This window comes from Mytilus californianus, unplaced genomic scaffold (genome assembly GCF_021869535.1).
Source record: "Mytilus californianus isolate M0D057914Y unplaced genomic scaffold, xbMytCali1.0.p SCAF_14, whole genome shotgun sequence".
Classification (NCBI taxonomy): domain Eukaryota; kingdom Metazoa; phylum Mollusca; class Bivalvia; order Mytilida; family Mytilidae; genus Mytilus; species Mytilus californianus.
This window is the reverse complement of record NW_026262626.1, coordinates 1,788,298-1,812,099: the sequence shown is the minus strand read 5'-3', so window position 1 is coordinate 1,812,099 and position 23,802 is coordinate 1,788,298. Positions and strand designations below refer to the sequence as shown.

Sequence of the window (23,802 nt, the reverse complement as noted above, 5' to 3'; positions counted from 1 at the left end):
CTTTTAAATTATGTTTAAAGAAATACATATTTATAAAGGAAGACCAGTAAAAATATCTGCAAATGTTTTCATCTTTTTTTTTTACAAAAAAATCCATATGAAAGATTTGACACTATGTTTTTATTAATTCTATTATAAAAAAGATTAAGTTAGCACTATGGTTAATTTAAATGGGTAATTAAGGTTGCCAACTCCATTGGAAATTTGAATTGTGATTATGACCATATCTTGAGAGAAAGAATTTTTTTGGGGGAAAAAGGGGGGGGGGATAAAAAGAAATTATGGGGGGCCAATTTTTTCTCATTTCAGATTTCAGAAATTAAAAAGAATTATTCTTCAAATATTATTTTTTTTTCAAATTTCAAATTGAAAAATTTCAAGAAGTAATCTTTAATTGCACAGTATGGCGCATTAGATTTGTAAAATCTTTGATCACATTTATTTATTTGTTATGCCGAATCTAACAGTGTATTTAGATTTTTAATTTTGGGTCCAGTTTTCAAATTGGTCTACATTAATGTCCAAAGGGTCCAAAATTAAACTTTGTTTGATTTTAGCAAAAATTGAATATATGAGGTTCTTTGATATGCTGAATCTAAACATGTATTTAGATTTTTGATTTTTGGCCCAGTTTTCAAGTTGGTCCAAATTGGGGTCCAAAATTAAACTTTGTTTGATTTCAACAAAAATTGAATATATGGGGTTCTTTGATATGCTGAATCTAACCATGTATTTAGATTTTTTATTTGTGGACCCCGTTATCTAATTGGTTCATATTGAGGTCAAAAGGGTCCAAAATTAAACTTTGTTTGATTTCATCTAAAATTGAATTATTGGGGTTCTTTGATATTCCAAATCTAACCGTGTATTTAGGTTTTTAATTTTGGGTCCTGTTTTTTAAATTGGTCTACATTGAGGTCCAAAGGGTCCAAAATTAAACTTAGTTTGATTTTAACAAAAATTGAATTCTTGGGGTTCTTTGATTTGCTGAATCTAAACATGTGTTTAGATTTTTGATTATGGGCCCAGTTTTCAAGTTGGTCCAAGATAGGGTCCAGTATTTAAACTTTGTTTGATTTCAACAAAAATTGAATATATGGGGTTCTTTGATATGCTGAATCTAAACATGTATTTAGATTTTTGATTATGGGCCCAGTTTTCAAGTTGGTCCAAATTGGGGTCCAAAATTAAACTTTGTTTGATTTCAACAAAAATTGAATATATGAGGTTCTTTGATATGCTGAATCTAACCATGTATTTAGATTTTTTATTTGTAGGCCCCGCTATCAAATTGGTTCATATTGAGGTCAAAAGGGTCCAAAATTAAACTTTGTTTGATTTCATCGAAAATTGAATTATTGGGGTTCTTTGATATGCCAAATCTAACCATGTTTTTAGATTTTTAATTTGGGTCCCGTTTTTTAAATTGGTCTTCATTGAGGTCCAAAGGGTCCAAAATTAAACTTAGTTTGATTTTAACAAAAATTGAATTCTTGGGGTTCATTGATATGCTGAATCTAAACATGTGTTTAGATTTTTGATTATGGGCCCAGTTTTCAAGTTGGTCCAAGTTGGGGTCCAAAATTAAACTTTTTTTGATTTCAACAAAAATTGAATATATGGGGTTCTTTGATATGCTGAATCTAACCATGAATTTAGAATTTTTATTTGTGGGCCCCGCTATCAAATTGGTTTATATTGAGGTCAAAAGGGTCCAAAATTAAACTTTGTTTGATTTCATCAAAAATTGAATTATTGGGGTTCTTTGATATTCCAAATCTAACCGTGTATTTAGATTTTGAATTTTAAGTCCCGTTTTTTAAATTGGTCTACTTTAAGGTCCAAAGGGTCCAAAATTAAACTTAGTTTGATTTTAGCAAAAATTGAATTCTTGGGGTTCTTTGATATGCTGAATCTAAACATGTGTTTAGATTTTTGATTATGGGCCCAGTTTTCAAGTTTGTCCAAGTTGGGGTCCAAAATTAAACTTTGTTTGATTTTAACAAAAATTGAATATATGGGGTTCTTTGATATGCTGAATCTAACCATGTATTTTGATTTTGGACATTGGACCATAATAGGTAAATTAAAAAAATTCAAGTTCTTAGACCACATTCTTTCTGTGTCAGAAACCTATGCTGTGTCAAATATTTAATAACAATCCAAATTCAGAGCTGTATCAAGCTTGAATGTTGTGTCCATACTTGCCCCAACTGTTCAGGGTTCGACCTCTGCGGTCGTATCAAGCTGCGCCCCAGCGAAGCATTTTATTTACTGATAATTTTGAATAATACAAAAATGTATGAATAAATCTTAAAAGGAGGGCATATATATGTATATCATGTCTGATATTGTTGCTTTCAGTACTTATGATACATTTATGAATATGAGGCAATAAATATGTTTGTTTGCCCTAACCCTACCTACCCAAAAAATAGCTGCCTACTCAAAATCTTTTATTGTCCTGATGGAAAAAAGTTTTTTTTTTCAATCAGATATAGGCATGGAGATAAAAAACATTTGACGCATTAATTTCTCTTCGTCAAAAAAGAAAAAGAAAATGCCTACCTACCTACCCACTGTTTCAACCTTTGGGTAGGGTTTGGACAAACCAAAATATTTTTAAGTGTGGCCTGATATAACTTCCAAATGTTATTTAAGTAAATTATAGCCTAAGAAAGGAATCACCCAATTATTAATCTGTACTATTTTGATTATAATGGTTGCTTGGAAAATTATTAAAAAAAAACACTCTTTCTACATCCTAGGCTTTTACATTTTTCGAGTTGGAGCGATTCTGAAGAAGGTAAATCTAGAAAAGCGTTTCGGACACACCAAATTTATCAAATTATTTTTTTTTAATTTGTAGAACTGGTTTGATCACGCTGCTGGTGGACTGTAAGTCCCCAAGAGCATTATCAGCTCATGACTGATATGATCTATAACATACTTTTCTTAAATTCTCTGTTGATAAGTTTCAAAATTATTAAGAAACTAAGGTTCCATCTCCCTAAGGCAAAATTTACCTTGGATGAGTTTGGTTATTCTTTTTAGGTCCCTTTTGGTCACATAGCTCCTCACATATTCAGGTATTTATACATTCTGTCTTTGAAATGTTTGGGTTCCAGCATTCCTTATGAAGGTAAATCCAGAAAAGTGCTTCAGATGCACCAAATTTATATTGTATTATTTAAATTTCTAACCCTGCCACTTGAAATGACATGGATTATAGGATAGGAACCTGTTCTATGTCAGGATACTTATCACTCGTAATTGCTGCTACTTTTGTTGTTTGTCTCTTACAGAACTAAGTGCATTTGTACTAATATTCAGTTACATGTATATGTGTTATCATTTGTTTCTAGTGCATCATTTGACAACTTCCCATTTTTTGGACATTTAGATCTCAAAATTGAGAATCGTGTAGGGCACATTCTCATTTCTCAAGATTAATCTCTATTTAATTTATAGTAATTTATGACTCGGGGCGGTTTAGAGCTTGAAATATATTACATTAACACCTGTCTATTGTTGAAAAAAGCTATATGTTGACCTCTACATTTCTTTAAGTTGTTTGTGATATTGAGGTGTTGTCTCATTGACATATAACTCCTTTTATTTATACCTTAGAACTCTGTTGTAGAAATAGCATGAATATGTTTTTCCACATCTTTTGTAAGACTGTAAACATTTATATATTTATATCTGCAAACATTTGACAGCCAGATTCATGGGTTCCCATGCAAATTAAAATCTTTACATTAATGAAAACATGGACAATACATTTTGACATTTATTGCTATTTTACAGAAGCCAAGAGTCTTATCTGGAATTCAACCAACAGGGATACCTCATATTGGGAACTATCTTGGTGCCATTAAAAATTGGGTCCAATTACAGGATCAATTTGATGATGTTTTATATACTATTGTAGACCTTCATGCACTCACAGTTCCTAATGATCCAAAGACATTAAGGTAATTGCTGCACTTTGTTGTCATGGATACATACTACATGACAATAAACAAAACATTACAAACAACATCTTAACTGTTTTTGCATTTAAAATATTTCAAAGCTTTAAGATAATTTTGATTAATTGGCAATTATTATAGTTTATAGTGATATTTTATGATATTCCAATTAACAAAGAACTATCCGATGTATGCAATAAATGATGATTTTTGTCTCGCCTTGACAGAGTCAAAAAGCTAGACATAGGTATGCTGTTTAACGGCGTTGGTGGTGTCGTCAACAATGTATTAGTTTGTGATTAGGTCAGTTTTGTGGGGAACCACTAGTGGTAGATCAGTGATATTTGGTATGCAGTTGTATAAGCATTGGCACATCTCATTTCTATGGAGATTATTTGGCCCCACCCCCTCAGTCGTGGTCTATTGACTTTGAAACTTTTGCATAGTTTACATGTATTAGTTTGTGGTTAGGTCAGTTTATGGGGAACCACTAGTGATAGGTCAATGATGTTTGGTATGCAGTTATATCATCATTGGAACATCTCATTTCCATGGTGATTATTTGACTCTGCCCCCTCAGTCATGGTCTAATGACTTTGAAACTTTTGCTTAGTTTACATGTTTTAGTTTGTGATTAGTTCAGTTTATAGTGAACCACTAGTGGTAGGTCATTGATATTTGGTATTCATTTGTATTGGCATTGACACATCTTATTTCCATGGAGATTGTTTGGCCCCTCCCCCTCAGTCGTGGTCTATTGACTTTGAAACTTTTGCTTAGTTTACATGTATTAGTTTATGATGAGATCAGTTATTGCGGAACAAATAGTGGTAGGTCAAGGATATTTGGTATGCATATGTAGTAGCATTGGCATATCTCATTTCCATCGAGAATGTTTGGCCCTGTACCTCAGTCATGGTTCATTGACATTGAACACTGTTGAATATTTTGCATAACTTACATGTTAAAATATTGCTAGTTTAATTTCAACATTAAACTTATTTTGCATTTAACTATCAAAAAAACAAAAAGGCGAGACATATCTCTGTGTTAACAGTTTGTTTAAACTTGCTTAAATAATTCCCGGTAGGTGAATGGGAATGCTATAGTTGTATTGTTATATTGCAGTTGTGTCATAATGAGGAATTCTATCAATTAATCATTTTACAGAAGAAAAAAATTGTCTATAATTATGGAACAGAATTACTTCATATTTGGTGAGCAGCTTGACGTTGATGAATTGTAACATGTGAATGCTTTTCAAATCTGTCAGATTCTGACTTCCTGTTTTCCAATACTTTGAATTTTGAATATGTTAAATGAACTTAAAATCTTTCGTCACAAATTTCTCCAATACTACTGAACAGAATGACTCTTCATATTTGGTCAGAAGCTCAGCTCTCATGAGTTTTAAGGTGTGTGCACTTTTTTGATCTGTCAAACACCTACTTCCTGTTTTCCTATACTTGAATAATGAGTGGGAAGTATGCTTAACACAACAATGCATGCATTCTTATTTGATTTGATTGACTTCCTGATTTCTGATGAGTGTTTTTCGTAGTCAGCAAACCACTATTGACCTTATTCAAAGACAGACATCATTGTAAATTGATATTCATTAAACAATTGTACTTATTTCAAATTTTAGAGAAAACATCTACAAGATGGCAGCTTCTTTACTGGCTTGTGGTATTGATACCAACAAAAGTATATTATTTCAACAATCACAGGTAAGAGATACTTATCTGTTTTCCATCTGCCTATATCTCTCTGCTTAGCTCTTCATAAAATTGCATATCAAGACATTTTTTTAAGTCAAATATGTTGAACCAGCCTTAATATCTATGACTCAGACTTATCGCTTACATTATAATATTAAAACTAACTTTAATAAGCTTGACCAGAACTTATCAAGTTTTCTTTCAGTTTGCTGGTGAAACAAAGAAAAAGTATTGTTCTAATAAGAAAACACACAAATACATTCAATAAATCAATATTCATCATATTGTTTTGTGAAAATATAAGCTGCTTGATGTAATATATGCAGCCTTTTATAACTTGTTTGATACACTCAACAAAAAGCTTCATATTGTGACTCACAGCTGATATATTACATTATAGCTATTTTGTGTATTTTTAAACAAATCATTTGAATTCTCTTTCACATTGGTGGGAAAAAAAGGAATTTACATGGAACATTGAGACAGAAGTAAAAAAAGAAGAGGTTGGCTGGTTCACGTGAACTACAAAACAAAAACTTTTTATTTGCACACAGATGTTCCTGTTGGCTTGTTATAAGTTAAAAGGTCTGTGGAGCTGAGGTGATGATAAGAACGTACTGTCAATAGATCTATGAATGTAATGTCTGTTGGCACAGAAAATATAATTGTGGCAATACCTCAACCCCACAGTCCTTTCAACAAACTTGGTTTTGTATTCTCCATTTGATATAAATAAACTTTAATTTTAAATGTTTTCCTTTAACAAGAAGTATTATTTTGCTACAAATATGATGAAGATTTCAAGGTTTGTTTTAATTACAAATAAATTTGGAATAAACATGAAGGATTTAAGGAATTATACCACTAATATTCAATGTCATATTCTACTACAGTCAAACCTGTGTAAACCGGACCCTGAATAAACTGGTTTCCTGTCCATTCCGGCCGAAAACTTAAGTTCAATTTTTTTTACATCAAAGTCTTTGTTAAAATACCCTTTGTAAACCGGACCCTGTGTATTCCGAATTCCGGTCTAATGATTCAATCCCAATAGCTTAATTACATCAATTATTACCTGTCAAAACCGGTTTGTCTAATTAATTTTAAATGAGATACGCAATCAAAACATATTTATTGATACAAGATGGTTTTACATGATAATCAATTAGCCATGCAGGTGTTAAACCTTGAACTTACACATGGTACAATAGTGAGCTGTATTATTGAAACACTATAAAAGTGTAAAATAGATTAAAAGACACGCCGAATATATCATGGATAGAACCACTGGATAGAACTTACGTTGTTATTTAGATAATTATTTTCAAATCGCGGAGTAAGAAATTTACATTGTGTTTTCAAAATCCTGGGTTCCCTGTTGTGAAATCCTAAACTAATGACCCTGATAATGAAGATCACCCGAATGACGACAATCCACGGGTATCGTACACTGAATGACAATGAACAAGGAACAATCAGTTTCTTAAATTTCTATAGACAATGAATAAAAAGATTCAAAACAACGATCGTACAAAAATATTGCATTTTTTACGTTTTGTATAACTAGTAATCAGTTTATGATTAAATTTAAATTCATACAGAACTTTTATAGTTCAGAACGTCACAAGTCCTTAACTTCCGGTCAAAACGGAAACCTGAATACACCGGCCCACTGTCCAAACCGGCCGTTTTTCACGGTCCCGTAGCCGGCCGGTTTATACAGGTTTTACTGTACAGAGAAAATAGCGAGCAGCATTTATGTATAGATTATAAACTTGTATCAGCCTAAATAATAACTGTTTATTTTCACCTTTAAGGTACCTCATCACACAGATTTAGCATGGTTGCTAGGGTGTCTATGTACATTACCAAGGCTACAACATCTACCACAATGGAAGGTAATTGAAAACTATATATTCTTACTTTCCTTCATATCAGTGATATGTTATAAACCAAGAAAGGAGGACATGACTGGCTACAACAAGTAGAACAAATCCTTGATCATTTACAACACAGATATCCCATAACGGGCAGCCAAATCACGATGACATCTATAAGATGTTTGAGGAGATGAATTTAACTTCACAATAAAACCCCTTCTTTCAATAGCTTCCTTAAAAGCAGCAACCCTCCATCAAGGAAATCATGATCATGGTGATGGAAACGCAAGCAGTGGAATATTCTACGTTGGTAGATTTCCTTACTAAACTTACCATTTCTGACAATCATTTTCCTCCAATCTAAAGGATAAGTCAAAGGTTTAAGGAAAATATGAAAATCTGAAGCTACATTTAAATTATGAAAGTTAAATGATCAGATATTGCCATAGCCAGTGTCCTCGAAAAACTGGTTGTCCTGTCGGTCCTGACTATAAAAAATCTGGTAGGTCCAGCAATTCTTATTACAATGCATATGGAACCATATAATTATTGTGCTAATTAGCCTAATCTTATTTAACCTGTGGAAATAATTGATAGCAAAAATTTTACTGCAAAAACAGAACCACCAATTTTTCACTGAGACCAAAAGTTTTGTTGTCTTTGTGGTTCTTATGACCAACTGACTAAAAAAAGATTTTGAGAACTATGCATATATAAAAAAAAATTTCTCATCTCATATCCAGATATTTCAAATAAGAAAGGTAGATTTTATATTTCATCTGGCGACATTTATGATGGTCATAAAATAGTATATGTGAACCTCTAGGGACAAATGAATTTGATTACTGTGAACTCAGAGCAATTGTTAGTCCTATTTCTCATGATGTTTAATTACTTTTTAAAATGAAATAAATAGTTTTGCCTCTTCAGGTATCACATCCTGTTTCAATATAAACAAACATCAATGTTTTGTTATGCTTACTGTTAAAGTTTGGAAGGTTTTTCAATGGTCAATGATCATAATGATGTGTAAGGATACCTTTTATCAAACAGTGTTATTCATCATTTATCTAATATGCATGAACTGATGAACTGCCTTCAAATTAAAGAACATTTATAACAAAACGTGTGGCACGTCCGATAAAAGGGGTTTTGGTGTGACAACTTTATCATGGGATATTGGAGGGGTCAATTTTTTTTTTCAAGATTTAACATGTTTAAGAAATTATCATTTTTCCCCCAAAAAAATTTGGGTCACAATTTATTATGCTAATTCTTTGTATATAGTCTGAAAACAGATTTACAAAGTATTGCGCAACAGCACAGTGTATTGCACAACAGCAAGAAATCTTCAGTTGAATATAAATTCAAATCGTTTAACAATTTCAAGAAACCTATAATGTGTCAAGGTTGGACCTCTGCGGTTGTATCCAGCTGCGCACAGCGAAGCACATTATCAGTCAATTATAAAGCTATTGACAAATGAGCATTTTGAGTATTAAATCAGTCAGCTTCTTAAACATTTAGAGAAACACGCCTAAATGATGTCAGAAAACTAAAAAAAGAAATTTTCAATTTCAAATATTAAGTTGGTAAGTAGAAAGAGTGGACCCATATGAAATTTTACTTTTTAAAAAACCATTTTGAGTTTGATTTTAATGTCGGCATACCTTTTTTGTGCGCAATGACATTTTGATGTTGGATGTTTTCTCCTGCTTGCATGTCTTTGTACAGTCAGCAGCAACAAGTCTTTTGTCAGCAACAACGGTTTTGTCATCATCAATGGTTTTGTCAGCAACAATGGTTTTGTCATCATCAATGGTTTTGTCAGCAACAATGGTTTTGTCATCATCAATGGTTTTGTCAGCAACAAGAGTTTTGTCAGCATCAATGGTTTTGTCAGCAACAATGGTTTTGTCAGCAACAATGGTTTTGTCAGCAACAATGGTTTTGTCAGCAACAATGGTTTTGTCATCATCAATGGTTTTGTCAGCAACAAGAGTTTTGTCAGCATCAATGGTTTGGAATGTACCCTCTTTTGATAATGCTTCTCTGAAAAATATCATAAATTCATAATTTCTTTTAAAAATCATGCCAGCTAACAAAGGTATATTTTAAGAGAGGGCTTAGTATTTTGGTCTGTGGGACAATCCTGTTGGGTGGTTCTAAAATCGAGCTGCAAATACTGGTAAATTTATATTTGTTTTAAATATGTATGTTTGTCTCAACACTAATCCATCATTCTTTAATTCCAGTTTTCAGGAGAATAAAAAAAAGCAGGTGCAAAACTGCATATCCTTTGAAGTATCTGTACTAATTTGGTTGTATTTTATCAAGCCTTTTTCAAGGAATTGTTAGGGTTAGGGCCCCAAATATCACTCTGGTCAAAATTAAAATAACCAGTTCACAACTTTATGTCCTGTTGAAAAATCTGCGAAAGTTTGATGGAATTCTGTCACGCTGTTTTTAAGGAGTTGCTGATTAACAAACTGATCTAGGAGAATTTGCTCAGAGTCCATGTTTTGATGTTGGAAACCCCAAAATTGAGATGTAAAATGAAAAGCTGATGCTACATTATCGCCCTATGAGATTGCTGCCAATATACTCTCTAGTTTTCAAAACCATAGGTAATCAATAATTATCAACATTGTAAGTGCTCTCAGCTTTTCATGTAATATATCCCCAAATGTTCACATCAGCAATAGAATGAATGAATTCAAAAGTCAACGCTTATTATACGACCGCAAAAAAATTTTTGTGGTCGTATATTGGTATGACGTTGGCGTCGTTCGTCTGGCGTCGTCCGAAGACACATTGTTTTTCGCACTCTAACTTTAGTTTAAGTGAATGGATCTCTATGAAATTTTACCACAAGGTTCAATACCACAAAAGGAAGGTTGGGATTGATTTTGGGGGTTATGGTACCAACAGTAAAGGAATTAGGGGCCAAAAGGGGCCAAAAATAAGCATTTTTCTAGTTTCCAGACAATTACTTGTGTTCAAGTGTATGGATCTCTCTGAAATTGTACTGCAATGTACCATACCACAAAGGAAAGGCTGGGATTGATAATGGGGGTAATTGCCTCAATATTTTAGGAATTAGGGGCCAAAAAGGGGCAAAAAACAAGCATTTTTCTAGTTTCAGGACAATAACTTGTGTGTAAGTGTATGGATCTTTCTGAAATTGTACTACAAGGTTCCATATCACAAAGGGAAAGCTGGGTTTGAGTTTGGGGGTAATTGCCCTAAACGTTTAGGAATTTGGGGCCAAAAAGGGGCCAAAAAACACATTTTTCTAGTTTCCAGACAATAACTTGTGTTCAAGTGTATGGATCTCTCTGAAATTGTACTGCAAGGTACCATACAACAAAGGGAAGGCTGGGATTGAGTTTGGGGGTGATGAATCATAAGGGGGTTCAAAAAATTTGGGGGGGGATTTTTTTTTTTTTTCATTTTTTTTTTCTTTTTATCCTTTTTTTTTCTTTTAAAATTTTCCATTTTAAGTTGGTTTATTTCTGATTTATATTTAAAAGCAAATAATAATGATATGGTAGGAGGTACACACCAAACAGGATGTGTAAATTTTTATATAATAAGTATTGTGCAATAGCAAGAAATTTTCAATTGCACAGTATTGCACAATAGCAAGAAATCTTCAATTGCACAGTATTGCGCAATAGCAAGAAACCTTCAATTGCACAGTATTGCACAATAGCAAGAAATATCCAATAGCACAATATTGCGCAATAGAAAGAAATTGTCAATTGTACAGTATTGCGCAATAGCAAGAAATATTCAATTGCACAGTATTGTGCAAAAGAAGATACTTCGTATAAATTGCTTATTTCTTGACCAATTTCAATGGGGTTTTATTCTTGAATTCTTGGGGTTCTTTAATATGCTGAATCTAACCGTGTATTAAGTTTTTGGATTTTGGGCCCCGTTTTTAAATTGGTCCACATTGAGGTCCAAAGGGTCCAAAATTAAACTTTGTTTTATTTCATCAAAAATTGAATTATTGGGGTTCTTTGATATGCCGAATCTAACCGTGTATTTAGATTCTAAATTTTTGGTTCCGTTTTCAAATTGGTCTACATTAAGGTCCAAAGGGTCCAAAATTAAACTTAGTTTGATTTTAACAAAAATTGAATTCTTAGGGTTCTTTGATATGCTGAATCTAAACATGTATTTAGATTTTTGATTATGGGCCCAGTTTTCAAGTTGGTCCAAATCGGGGTCCAAAATTAAACTTTGTTTGATTTCAACAAAAATTGAATATATGGGGTTCATTGATATGCTGAATCTAACCATGTATTTAGATTTTTGATTTTTGGGCCCCGTTATCAACTTTGTCCACATTGAGGTCAAAAGGGTCCAAAATTAAACTTTGTTTGATTTCATCAAAAAATGAATTCTTGGGGTTCTTTGATATGCTGAATCTAACCATGTATTTAGATTTTGGATATTGGACCATAAAAGGTGAATGTCCAATTTAAAATTTTTAAGTTCTTAGACCACATTCATTCTGTGTCAGAAACCTATGCTGTGTCAAATATTTAATCACAATCCAAATGCAAAGCTGTATCAAGCTTGAATGTTGTGTCCATACTTGCCCCAACTGTTCAGGGTTCGACCTCTGCGGTCGTATCAAGCTGCGCCCTGCGGAGCATTTTATTTTTTTTTTTTATGCCCCTTGGAAAGGTAAATATAAAACCAGTTTAACCCACCATTTTCTTCTGAAAATGCCTGTACCATGTCAGGGATATGACATTTGTTTTCCACTCGTTCTTTTGGTCGATAACTTTTGATTTTGTCAGTTTTTATGTACTTCCCCTTTTTGAGTTTACCTATGACAACGGGGGCATTAAGTGTTACCCTTTATCGTCTGTCTTTCTGTCCGTCTTTCTGTCTGCCCCATTTTACGTTTTCGCACTCTAACTTATGTTTGCCTCATGCAAATTTTATGCTAAGAACCAAAACTCCCAGGCAGAGTTCGAATTTTGGCAGTGAGTCACTTACTGTTCAGAGTTATGTCCCTTTATAACTTGAAAAATTGCAAATGTTTTTGTTTCCGCTTTCTAACTTAAGTTTTTCTCATCCAAATTTTAAGAAACTCATATACAATGCTAAGAACCAAAACTAGCATACAGAATTTGAATTTATGGCAGTGAGTCACTTACCGTTTTAGAGTTATGCCCCTTTTTAACTTTGAAATAGTAAATGTTTTCGTTTCCACATTCTAACTTAGGTTTATCTCATCCGAATTTTATGAAACTCATACACAATGAAAAGAACCACAAAATAAAGACAGAGTTCGAATTTGGGTTGTGGGTCATATACTGTTCTAGAATTATGCCCCTTTTTAACATGGAAAATTGCAAAGCTTGAGCATGGGCATTAGTGTCCTCAGACACATTCTTCTTTTATGGTTATACTGTTTTCTCTCACAATTCTAAAATGAGTGATCAATGGTGCCATTAATGTCACTTTAGTAGTTTGCAACAATATCTGTAGCACACAACAAGTGAGGCAGAGTGGGTCTGGGGGATATGCAGAGCAAATAGGGTTTTAATTTTTAAGGATGACCCGGCTATCAAATTTCAAAAGTTATCTACATGTTTCACCATGGCAATTTTTAGACTATTTCATTTCTATTAGGGTGTGTGGATGCTAAAAGTATTCAGGAAATGTTTGTTTTAGCAATACAGAAGATAGAATACTAGTATGGTAAAACCTCCCTAGACAAGGTGCAAGTTTTTTTTTAAATTAATTTTTTAATTAAATTTTTTGATCACTGAATAATTCAATCGAGTAGCATATGTTGTTTAGTAACTTGGCAGCGTAAACATCCATAATCGACAGTAAATCCAGAAAAGCGCTTCGCAATTCGGACGCATGAAATTATTAAACGTGTTAACGTTGTTTTCAATTTTTTGACAAGTAATAAATTGTTATACCCATAGGGGTGCTTATCTTCACACTCTCTATTACTTACTTGAAGCTAAGATATGTCCCTCCCACATTTAGGAGTATATTACTTATGATATATCCTCCTGTTTGTTGCCTTGGTAATAATGTATATTCTTCACCAAACACTGTTGATTTTCCATGTTTTTCTGTGTCAAATGGTCCTCTAAAATATATCAATTTAGGAAAAAAATGTACATTGGTTCGATAATGGTTTAAAGTGAAGGTCTAAGGTTCAACATAAGTCTGATAACAAAAGTGTTGAAATTTTTTAAAGTGATAACACTGGTTAGCTAATTTATATCATAGTTACCCAAGTAACCATCTTTTAAAAGTCTTCCTTTTGCTATATGGTGATATGCACAATAAAGAAGAGGATATTTATTTCAACTTTGGACCAAGTCAGGCTGTAACAAATATTTAGTATTGAATTATGTTCTGCATTACAATTTCCTTGGCTTATACCTACAGACTTCTTTTGTCGTGTATAAGTTTGTCAGATTTCTGTTAACAATTGACAAATATGTTCAGAGTCAGAGCCTGTAATCCAGTGGTTGTGGTTAGTTGCTGTTTGCCATAACTGTTTTTAGTTTATTGTATTTCCATGATTTCGTGTTTGTAGCATACATCAAGATGTTATTTTTTTTTCTTTTGAATATTCGTCATGCAATTGCCTTTTATAGCTTACTATATACAGTATGGATTTTGCTCATTGTTGAAGGCCATAAAGCGCCATATAGTTGTTTACATTCTAGTCCCACAGTCTATGGTTGATAGTTGTCTAATTGGCACTCAAATCCCATTGTCTTTTTATTTTTGGTATTACATAAATCGTATTAATTTAAATTCTTACATAAAATTTAACTCAGCACACAAATCCTTTACTTTCATAATCACAGCATAAGATTGTTCTTCCTTGCAATGGCCGCCAAGGTCAGATAGTAAAATAATTCTTCTTTTTAAAATCTCAGACCTGCTTCTGGAATGTGTATTAGACAAATGTTAGATACAGTCAGTTCATTAGAATTTACAAAAAAAAAAGCTTACAAAATTAGAAAACAGAAAATGTTTCTGCTCTGCAAATCATACAGAAGAATTAAATAAGTATTCCCAAACAAGTTGTTGAAGGAAATTATATTTCAAGCATCACTTTACTAACAAGTAACACTTTACTAACTGCAAAACTAATTTCAGTATTGAATTTACAATATGTACTTGTCAAAAGTGATAATGAACAAAAATTCTATTTAAATTAATTGATTCATCTCAACTGAACTTAAAGCTTATCACAAAGTTACAGTATACTTAAGGTCCGTTTTACTTAAATCAGCTCTGCAACATTTGAATTAGGATTTGGATTTTAAGATATTTTGGCAGTTAGTATCACTGAAGAAACAAATTAGGCATCTGGTGCAGTAAAATTGTACGGTTTAATGCTATTTTGACCCCTGGAACTAAAATCTTCTGCTATTAGGCTGTTATTCCCCAAGGTTATCACCAGCCTAGTAGATCAGTACTTTTGTACAGTCATGAAAATACACAATATGTTTTTTATGAAAATTTGCAGTGATAAAACGTTGGAAATTTAGGAATGTATCTGTCTCATGCACAGCTCTATGTCCTTCTCTGTTTTTGGCTACACCTTTAGACCTTACAGATATATCAGTTCTTCAACATTTGTATTAGGTTTTGCATTTACAAATATTTTATTGTGATATTCAAGATATGAACTATTTTACCAGATGTTGTTTTGTATTACCCTTTTAAATATATACTCAAATTGTTTAAAAAAAGAAGAAACTAGATTAACTTACTTTGTTGCATCTTTTAGATGGTTCAATGCCACTATTAAAGCATCTAAAACTATTTTAAGTTAAGGAAAATCAAAGTTAAAAACAGTTCATGAATAATATATATTTTTAGAAAGAACTTAGTATCATGGCAATTGTCTTTCTGGACACAAGAAATTTTCATTATTAGTCCACTTATTTTTTCGCTCCCGGAAACAAAGTTTTGTAGAATAAAATTTAAGATATGCCTTCCTCTCACCAAATTTCAGGTATCCCTTGCTTAAATGTGTTCATTGTGGGGAAAACAAAAATTGAATATTCAAATTTTGCCTGCTTATTTCCTCCATAAATGTTCAAAGGGAGTCCCCTTAATGTAAACAAATTCAAAATCTATTGAATAAGGTTCCATATTGAAAATTATAGCAATACTATATTTTTTATCTTTAACGTAGAACATCATTACTATAAGTTCCATGCAAAAAGGTGGGAAATCCAAAAATATAGAATGTTGGCAAAATTTAGGTGTCACACTGTTTTACTGAAAAGATTTCATGCATAAAAATAATTTACTTATAGTAATCTGTTTCCCTTCAAAAACTCTAAAGAACTTACTGACATGGTCAAATAAAATCATATAAATGATAAACATGATATAGGATACAGTCAGCAGAAATGGATGTAGGCTCTATAGAGTTCTGCACTAAATCCAAAAGTTCAAGGTTCACTGCACCCAAACGGTTAATAATTGTGATGTTCTGGTAATGAATATCATCTGCATATGGATGGACAGTTGCAGGGGTACCGAATAATATCAGACTTATTTCATCATTGCAGCTGGATATTCTCTGTAAATAATTAAGGAATCCAGTTACATTCATTTGGGACAACTGTTTCCTTTCATTTGCACAGAAACGTCAGGAGAAAGATATATATACATATTTTGTTCAGAACATTCCCATCAAATAATTTAATTGTCAGTACGCAATTTGAAAAATATAAACAGATCAGCTTATATTTTAATGAAAACAAAACAAACAAATTATTAAGATTAGTAAACGATGTCTACTGTCTTATTTTTAATAGGTACCTGTTATGTTCTTCATTGCTTTTAGAATCATGGTATTAATTTGATATAGATTGTATAATGGATGTAATGCTATAATTTATAGTAAAAAGATGATACAGTTGTATTGAAGAGTTCCCAGTTATTAAATTCTTGGGGAGAACTTAAGCTTATCATTTAAGTTTTGTAAATGATTGAAAAGGGTGCAGTGTTTTAGGCTTCTTGTCAAATCAAACCTTGTTCATGTATGGAGGCCATCAGGATTTACACTAAAGTTTTGTGACAAGATTTTTTGAACTTAAAATTAACTGTTGGTGACAGCTCTTCGGAGGTCAAGGACTGCTGTGTAAATGAATTTATGTGTGAAACAAAGTCTGTTATAGTCCTGGTAAACCCGGAGTAAGTCTGTAACTGTTTGATATTGTGGCCAACAGTTGATAATAGTCCAAGCTATAATTGTTATGACCTTTGCAGTTGCCCAAAGCTCTTTCAGGACACAAATAAAAGACAGTTGGTCAGAGTCTATTATTTTTTGTTCCTCCCCCCCCCCCCCCCCCCCCCCCCATTTTTTTTAGTTTATAATGATTTTAAATATCTAATGTAACTTACCTTTTGTTGAAGAAATTTTGAAACAATGTCTTTTGAGATCTGTAGAAATATGTCTTCACTCTTTAAGCGTGTATTCATTGTTGGCCCAATGTCCATCACTATTGCTATAGCTTCCTTAAATTTAAATTTAAACTGAATTTATCTGGTACTACATGAGCATGATATTGGTTTAATTCAAATGCCCTAATAGCAAAACCCTGGAGTTGATCCATAGATTATAATTTGTTTATAGATGGCTTATGGTCAGAAGTTTCCATCTGGCATATTGCAATTGACCATGACCTTAGCTGAAGTGACTTGATAAATTCATCCTTAAATTTTTTCAACATACTGGTCAGTTTCTCATTAACTATAGATATCATTTTGAATATGAATAAAATATTTGCCACTGGATGTTAAGCAGCAACAAGCAATTAATTACCAGGTAATCAGAAAGTCAAAAAGAACCAGCATCACTAGACCTACAAATAGGTCAACATAGCTGAAATACTTGTAGTCAGTTGACTTCTTATAGGGATTAGTGCCCTTACTACTTGAATGTGACCTCCCGAATTAGACTTATCACCAGGTTTGTACTTACATGAGCAACACGGAAGGTGCCACATGTGAAGCTTACACTTCTGGAGCTCCTGAGATCACCCCCAGTTATTGGTGGGGTTCGTGTTGCTCAGTCTTTAGTTTTCTATGTTGTGTTTTGTGTACTGTTGTTTGTTGGTCTTTTTCTTTTTTAGCCATGGCATTGTCAGGTTATGTTTGATTTATGAGTTTGAATGTCCCTTTGGTATCTTTTGTCTCTCTTTTAAATGACAATTTTTTGATATTTTGGCAAACATTATCTAAGATAGAGAGAAACTGTAAACTATGAAAATGACCAGCAAGACATGTTCAACAAATATGTCTACAAAGCCAAAATTTTCAGTCCAGTTCTTATAGGAGTTACTGTCTTGAATGATTATTTTTACCCATTTTTGTATTTTTAGCAAAAATAATAGTATATAGAGAGAAAAAATTAAAATTATCAGCAATACAAGATCTACAAAAAAGCGATTTTTGTCATGAATTATATTCTATTCTATAATGTTGAATAGTCAGGTCATTGTTAAATATGCATTTAGATTCAGGTGAGCAACACATGCTCTAAGAGTCTTTAATTTTATTCAGATATCTTAAATGACAGGCAAGTATAAAAATCAGATCAACAAAATTACATGTATATTGTATGTCTTCAGTGCATATATCATGTATATAAAAATAAGAAGATGTGGTATGATTGCCAATGAGACATTGAACTCTTCACAAGAGATCAAATGACACAGAAATTAACAACTATAGGTATATGTCTGAACTATAGACAAATAATAAAATTAAGATTACTTTTACACATCCTGCCTTCTTGATACATGTGCCTCAGATACAAAGTAATTATGCCATTGATTCATGTGCCACTGACACAGTAAAATTATGCTATTGATACATGTGCCACCGATACAATGTAATTATGTTACTGATACATGAGCCACTAATACAATGTAATCAAGTTACTGGTATATGTGCCACTGATACAGTGTAATTACGTCATTGATAGATGTGCCTTTGAGACAATGTAATTATGTCATTGATACATGTGCCTCTGAGACAATGTAATTATGTCATGCATACATGTGCATCTGATACAATGTAGTTACATCATTAAAACATGTGTACCTGATACAATGTAATCATGTTACTGACACATGTGCCTCTGTTACAATGTAAGTTTGTCAGAGTAAAAGCAAAAGCAAAATCTCTTATACTGCTTTTATTTAAAACATCTCTTTTTTATTTAGTTTGCAACATATGATTATAAAGAGATGACTTTTTTCACAGGAGAAGTCTAAAATATCAGAAAATCCTGGTATTGGTTTGTTTACATATCCCATTCTACAAGCAGCTGATATACTTATATACAGGTTAGTAAGATTGGAAATGATTTAGATAAAGCACTCTTCGATATAGGTAGGTACTAAAAAAAAATTTCCAGCCATAATGATAATGAGGCCCAAAGCAATCATTTTAAATTTATCTCATATCCATATTTCAACTGTAAATACATTTACACATATAAATCATGTATTATATACAAACATGTCATAAAATGATGTAATTATCAAAAAAGCAAATAGTATAATAAACTATAATATATATATGAAAATCATTTAACAATTTTCTCTTTGACTATAACAGTGATTGTATAAAGACAATTCATATTCCTATTTATCATTATTCTGAATCCAGATATACTGTAATTAAAAAAAATATTCTTTAATCATGAAAGTCGGTATCCACGATAAAATAGATGAATCTACTGTTATAGGTCCTCTTTCTCTATTAAAAGGGCAACACATGTTCCAGTAGGAGAAGATCAGATTCATCATCTAGAGTTAACACGTGACCTAGCAAAGATATTCAACAATAAATTCAATTTTAACTTTCCTCGTCCAAAGGATATAATGGGTAAGGATAAAAAGATGGAAAATTTCTATTCAAACTGGTAAACATAAAAGTTAGTCAAGAACTTATAGAAAATGACAAATAACACTTTATAAATTTTGTGCGTCTGAAGCGCCCTTCTTGATTTACCTTCATAAAGAACTTTCAAACTGAAAAAATATTTGAAAGCCAGGGATGTATAAATACAAAGAACCTTTAGGAGTTACATGACTGGTCAATAAGGTCCTAAAAAGAAGACCCAAATTCATCCAAGGTCAAATTTGCCTGAGGGAGTTGGAACTTTGATTTCTGAGCAACATCTAATATTATCAAAGGACAGTTTTAGAAAAGTATGTTAAGTTCTAGAAAAAATTTGGATGGGCCTTGTAATTAACTTTTTTTTTTAACAATTTCTTCAAACTTCAAGAAAAATGAAATGAAACACATAGATAGTTTCCACCAGGAAAACAACATTATTTTGTTGTTTAAGGATTAATAAATGAGAAACTTCAAATGTTTTGATTAAAAAATATTAATATTGGACAGAAATTTAATTAAAATTTTGTTTAGGTAAGTGTTAAAAATTGGGTGCACAAGTGCATTTATGGTAACATCATGTGCAGAACAAAAGATTATCCTGAACCTGTACTTGCTCTTTTACTTTCTTTCTCAGCTTTGACAAATGTTTACCCTGTAGGTGATGTCACTGCAAGAAAAACTTGTGATTATACCAGATTTAATAACTCTTACAGTGTCTGGCATACACATTCACAAGCCTGGTATCTTTGATCTTTTATAAACAATGGTTTCAGAAAAAGTTCATATCTGGCATTAAGATTATATTTAAAAAAACATGGAAAGTGAAGTTGTTGGTTTAGTAAAATATGTCTGTTTTTTTCCATGCTTGTTAGGGCTATTCCATTAAAATCTATGTGGGAGGGAAGGGAGGGACTTTCAAAATATCCCTACAACCAAGAACCATTTTTAGATAATTTTACATAATGGTAATAGACGCATACTGAAAAAGACCCATGACCAACATTCAATAAGTAAACTTCCCTTCCTACCCTCCCACATACATTTTAATGGAATAGTCCTTAGCTATGTGTGAGGATTTAACATCCTACCAATTATGTTGACAGTTCTGGTGGATAGTGGTCTTATTGGCAATCATACCACCTTATTTGTATAGTTACATTATAATCATATGAAGTATCATTACCTATAAAACCAGGTTTTAATCCACCATTTTCTACATAAGGAAATGTCTGTACCAAGTCAGAAATATGACAGTTGTTTTTCATTCGTTTGATATGTTTGAGCTTTTGAATTTGCCATTCTATAAAGGACTTTCTGTTTTGAATTTTCCTTGGAGTTCAGTATTTTTGCTATTTTACTTTTTACAATATTTGGAGGCATGGGAAATGTTTAAGCATTGGTAATTTCTCCTAAGATCTCAAATAAGATGATAGGACAGTAGGATAAACTCCTCATAATACCCCAACATCTAACCATGCATGATAATATATGAGAATTTTTGGATTAAAGAACAAAAAGGAATTGTGTTGATAAACAGAAGGATAGTACAAAGAAATTACAAAGCTCCTCTTAGTTCCAATTATGAGTGCAAGGAATTCACAAAGGAGATATTGCATTGATGTTTTAAACTTTGGTAAATCAGGAAGATAAGTTTTCTACTCTTCATAAAAAATTACCTTTGGTATAGACATGAGGACAAAAACTAGAGAATTTATATAAAGTCTGAGAAAGGTGAATTAGATACTGGAAATAAACAGTTAATGAATCACATGTTTGTTCATCATCTTTGATTATCACAATAATAAAACACAAATGTACAATGTTATTTCAGGAGAAGGCCCAAGAATAAAAAGTCTTCGAAATCCATCAGCAAAAATGAGCAAATCAGATGTTAATTCAAAAAGCAGAATCGAAATTACTGACACACCAGATCAAATAGTGGATAAAATTGGAAAATCTCATTCAGACTCAATACCAGGAATATCCTATGATCCAGAGAGTAGACCAGGAATTTCAAACTTATTACAAATACATGCTGCTTTTACTAATGAAACAGTTGAAAATGTTTGTGAACAATGCATATCATTAAATAAAGTACAGTATAAAACAAAGTTATCTGACATTATAGTGGAATGTTTAGGACCAATAAGACAAGAAACTGAAAGAATACTAAGTGACAGACATTACTTAGATACAGTTTTAGGAAAAGGGAAAGAAAAAGCTGCTGTTATAACAGAAAACACTTGGAAGGAAGTACAAAACAGTGTAGGATTGTTATAGACTTAAATATTAGAGAATATATATATACTTAGGTTTTGATATCTACCATTGTCTACATCACAATTTTATTTGCATTTCTGAAATTCACAGAAACATGTCTTTTAAATGACAAAAATTTTCCAGTTCGTGATTTGTTATTGAATCATGTTTACAAATTATTATGCCATGTGCGTGTTGTGGTTTGGTTTTTGCATAAAAATAATAAATGTCATAAACTGTCATATATAAGGAGGTTTGGTTCATTGTTAATTGATTGTGACAAATCAGGGATGCAAGGGTTACTTTACCATTAATCTGCCTTCAGCATGTTCAGTAAATATGTTATGTATGCTATTCTGTATTTCCTCCTTTCGAAGTGAATTCTGGTAGTTAAGTTACTTTCTCTTTGTTCTCAGACTAAACATTTAGTGCAATAAATGGACCAAAGATTCAAATGGTTGCACAGAAGGTGTTCTTTTATAATGTTGAATGTTCTATAATAAGCATTCATATGCCATGTATATAAATTTTTTAAATATCTTTGAACAACCCAAGAGAGATGCACAACTTCAATAAGTGTACAATCTATCTGTGAAATTTCAATAATCTGATTTAAGGTAGATGGGGGTCTAAATTAAAATCAATAGAATTTTTTAGTAATTGTCAAAATGTAGTTTATATCATGCTATTTTCAAAAATATAATAAAATGTATGGGTCACCAGGCTTTTTTTTTACGCTACAGCCGTACAGGTTGTGCAAAATTGTCAGATTTTGTATAGATTATACATGGAAAACCCAATTTTGTGTGATAAAAAGAAAACTACACCATAGAATTTTAGGATAAAATATGAGAAGATAGCTCTAATAATATGCTTTCGGATAAGAAAAATAAAAAATGGGGTCACTGGACTTGTTTTTATACGACCGCAAAAAAAATTTTGCGTCGTATAATGCTATCATGGAGTCGTCTGCTTCGTCCGAAGACGCATTTAGTTTCCACACAATAACTTTAGTTTAAGTGAATGGATCTCTATGAAATTTTACTATAAGGTCCAATACCACAAAAGGAAGGTTGGGATTGATTTTGGGGGTTATGGTACCAACAGTTAAGGAATTAGGGGCCAAAAATAAGCATTTTTGTAACTTCCAGACAATAACTTGTGTTTAAGTGTATGGATCTCTCTGACATTGTACCACAAGGTTCCATATCACAAAGGGAATGCTGGGATTAATTTTGGGGGTAATTGTCTCAAAATTTTAGGAATTAGGGGCCAAAGAAGGGGCCAAAAACAAGCATTTTCCTAGTTTCATGACAATAACTTGTGTGTAAGTGTATGGATCTTTCTGAAATTGTACTACAAGGTTCCATATCACAAAGGGAAAGCTGGAATTGAGTTTGGGGGTAATTGCCCAAAACGTTTAGGAATAAGGGGCCAAAAATAAGCATTTTTCTAGTTTCCAGACAATAACTTGTGTTCAAGTGTATGGATCTCTCTGAAATTGTACTGCAAGGTACCATACCACAAAGGGAAGGCTGGAATTGATTTTGGGGCTAATTGCCTCAAAATTTTAGGAAATAGGGGCCAAAGAAGGGAAAAAAAAACAAGCATTTTTCTAGTTTCGGGACAATAACTTGTGTGTAAGTGTATGGATCTTTATGAAATTGTACTACAAGGTTCCATATCACAAAGGGAAAGCTGGGTTTGTTTGGGGGTAATTGCCCTAAATGTTTCGGAATTTGGGGCCAAAAAACAAGCATTTCTATAGTTTCCAGACAATAACTTGTGTTCAAGTGTATGGATCTCTCTGAAATTGTACTGCAAGGTACCATACCACAAAGGGAAAGCTGGGATTGAGTTTGGGGTGATGAATCATAAGGGGGTTCAAAACATTTTGGGGGAGGGGGGGGGTGATTTTTTCCCCCTTTTTTTCCTTTTTTTTTTCTTTAGAATTTTCCATTTTAAGTTGGTTATTTTTGATTTATATATAAAAGCAAATAATAATGATATGGTTTGATTTCATCAAAAATT

General features: G+C 32.3%; 2 protein-coding genes across 3 annotated transcripts in view; one reads left to right on the top strand and one right to left on the bottom strand.

The window, feature by feature from the left end:
* LOC127724005 (uncharacterized) overlaps positions 1-17,136 on the bottom strand; it is a 53,846-nt gene extending 36,710 nt beyond the window's left edge. For both annotated transcript variants that reach the window (XM_052230738.1, XM_052230740.1), the window contains exons 1-6: positions 17,005-17,136; positions 15,994-16,177; positions 15,357-15,405; positions 14,396-14,521; positions 13,571-13,708; positions 9,246-9,627 (exon numbers count right to left, since the gene is read on the bottom strand). In XM_052230738.1, coding sequence (XP_052086698.1) covers positions 9,246-9,627; positions 13,571-13,708; positions 14,396-14,521; positions 15,357-15,405; positions 15,994-16,177; positions 17,005-17,100 — 975 coding nt within the window. In that variant the 5' untranslated portion in view covers positions 17,101-17,136. The remainder of the gene's footprint in view (positions 1-9,245; positions 9,628-13,570; positions 13,709-14,395; positions 14,522-15,356; positions 15,406-15,993; positions 16,178-17,004) is intronic.
* LOC127724010 (tryptophan--tRNA ligase, mitochondrial-like) overlaps positions 1-22,496 on the top strand; it is a 30,534-nt gene extending 8,038 nt beyond the window's left edge. The window contains exons 2-7 of the mRNA XM_052230746.1: positions 3,811-3,977; positions 5,623-5,704; positions 7,513-7,593; positions 18,871-18,953; positions 19,379-19,497; positions 21,344-22,496. Coding sequence (XP_052086706.1) covers positions 3,811-3,977; positions 5,623-5,704; positions 7,513-7,593; positions 18,871-18,953; positions 19,379-19,497; positions 21,344-21,792 — 981 coding nt within the window. The 3' untranslated portion in view covers positions 21,793-22,496. The remainder of the gene's footprint in view (positions 1-3,810; positions 3,978-5,622; positions 5,705-7,512; positions 7,594-18,870; positions 18,954-19,378; positions 19,498-21,343) is intronic.
* The last annotated feature ends 1,306 nt before the right edge of the window (positions 22,497-23,802 follow it).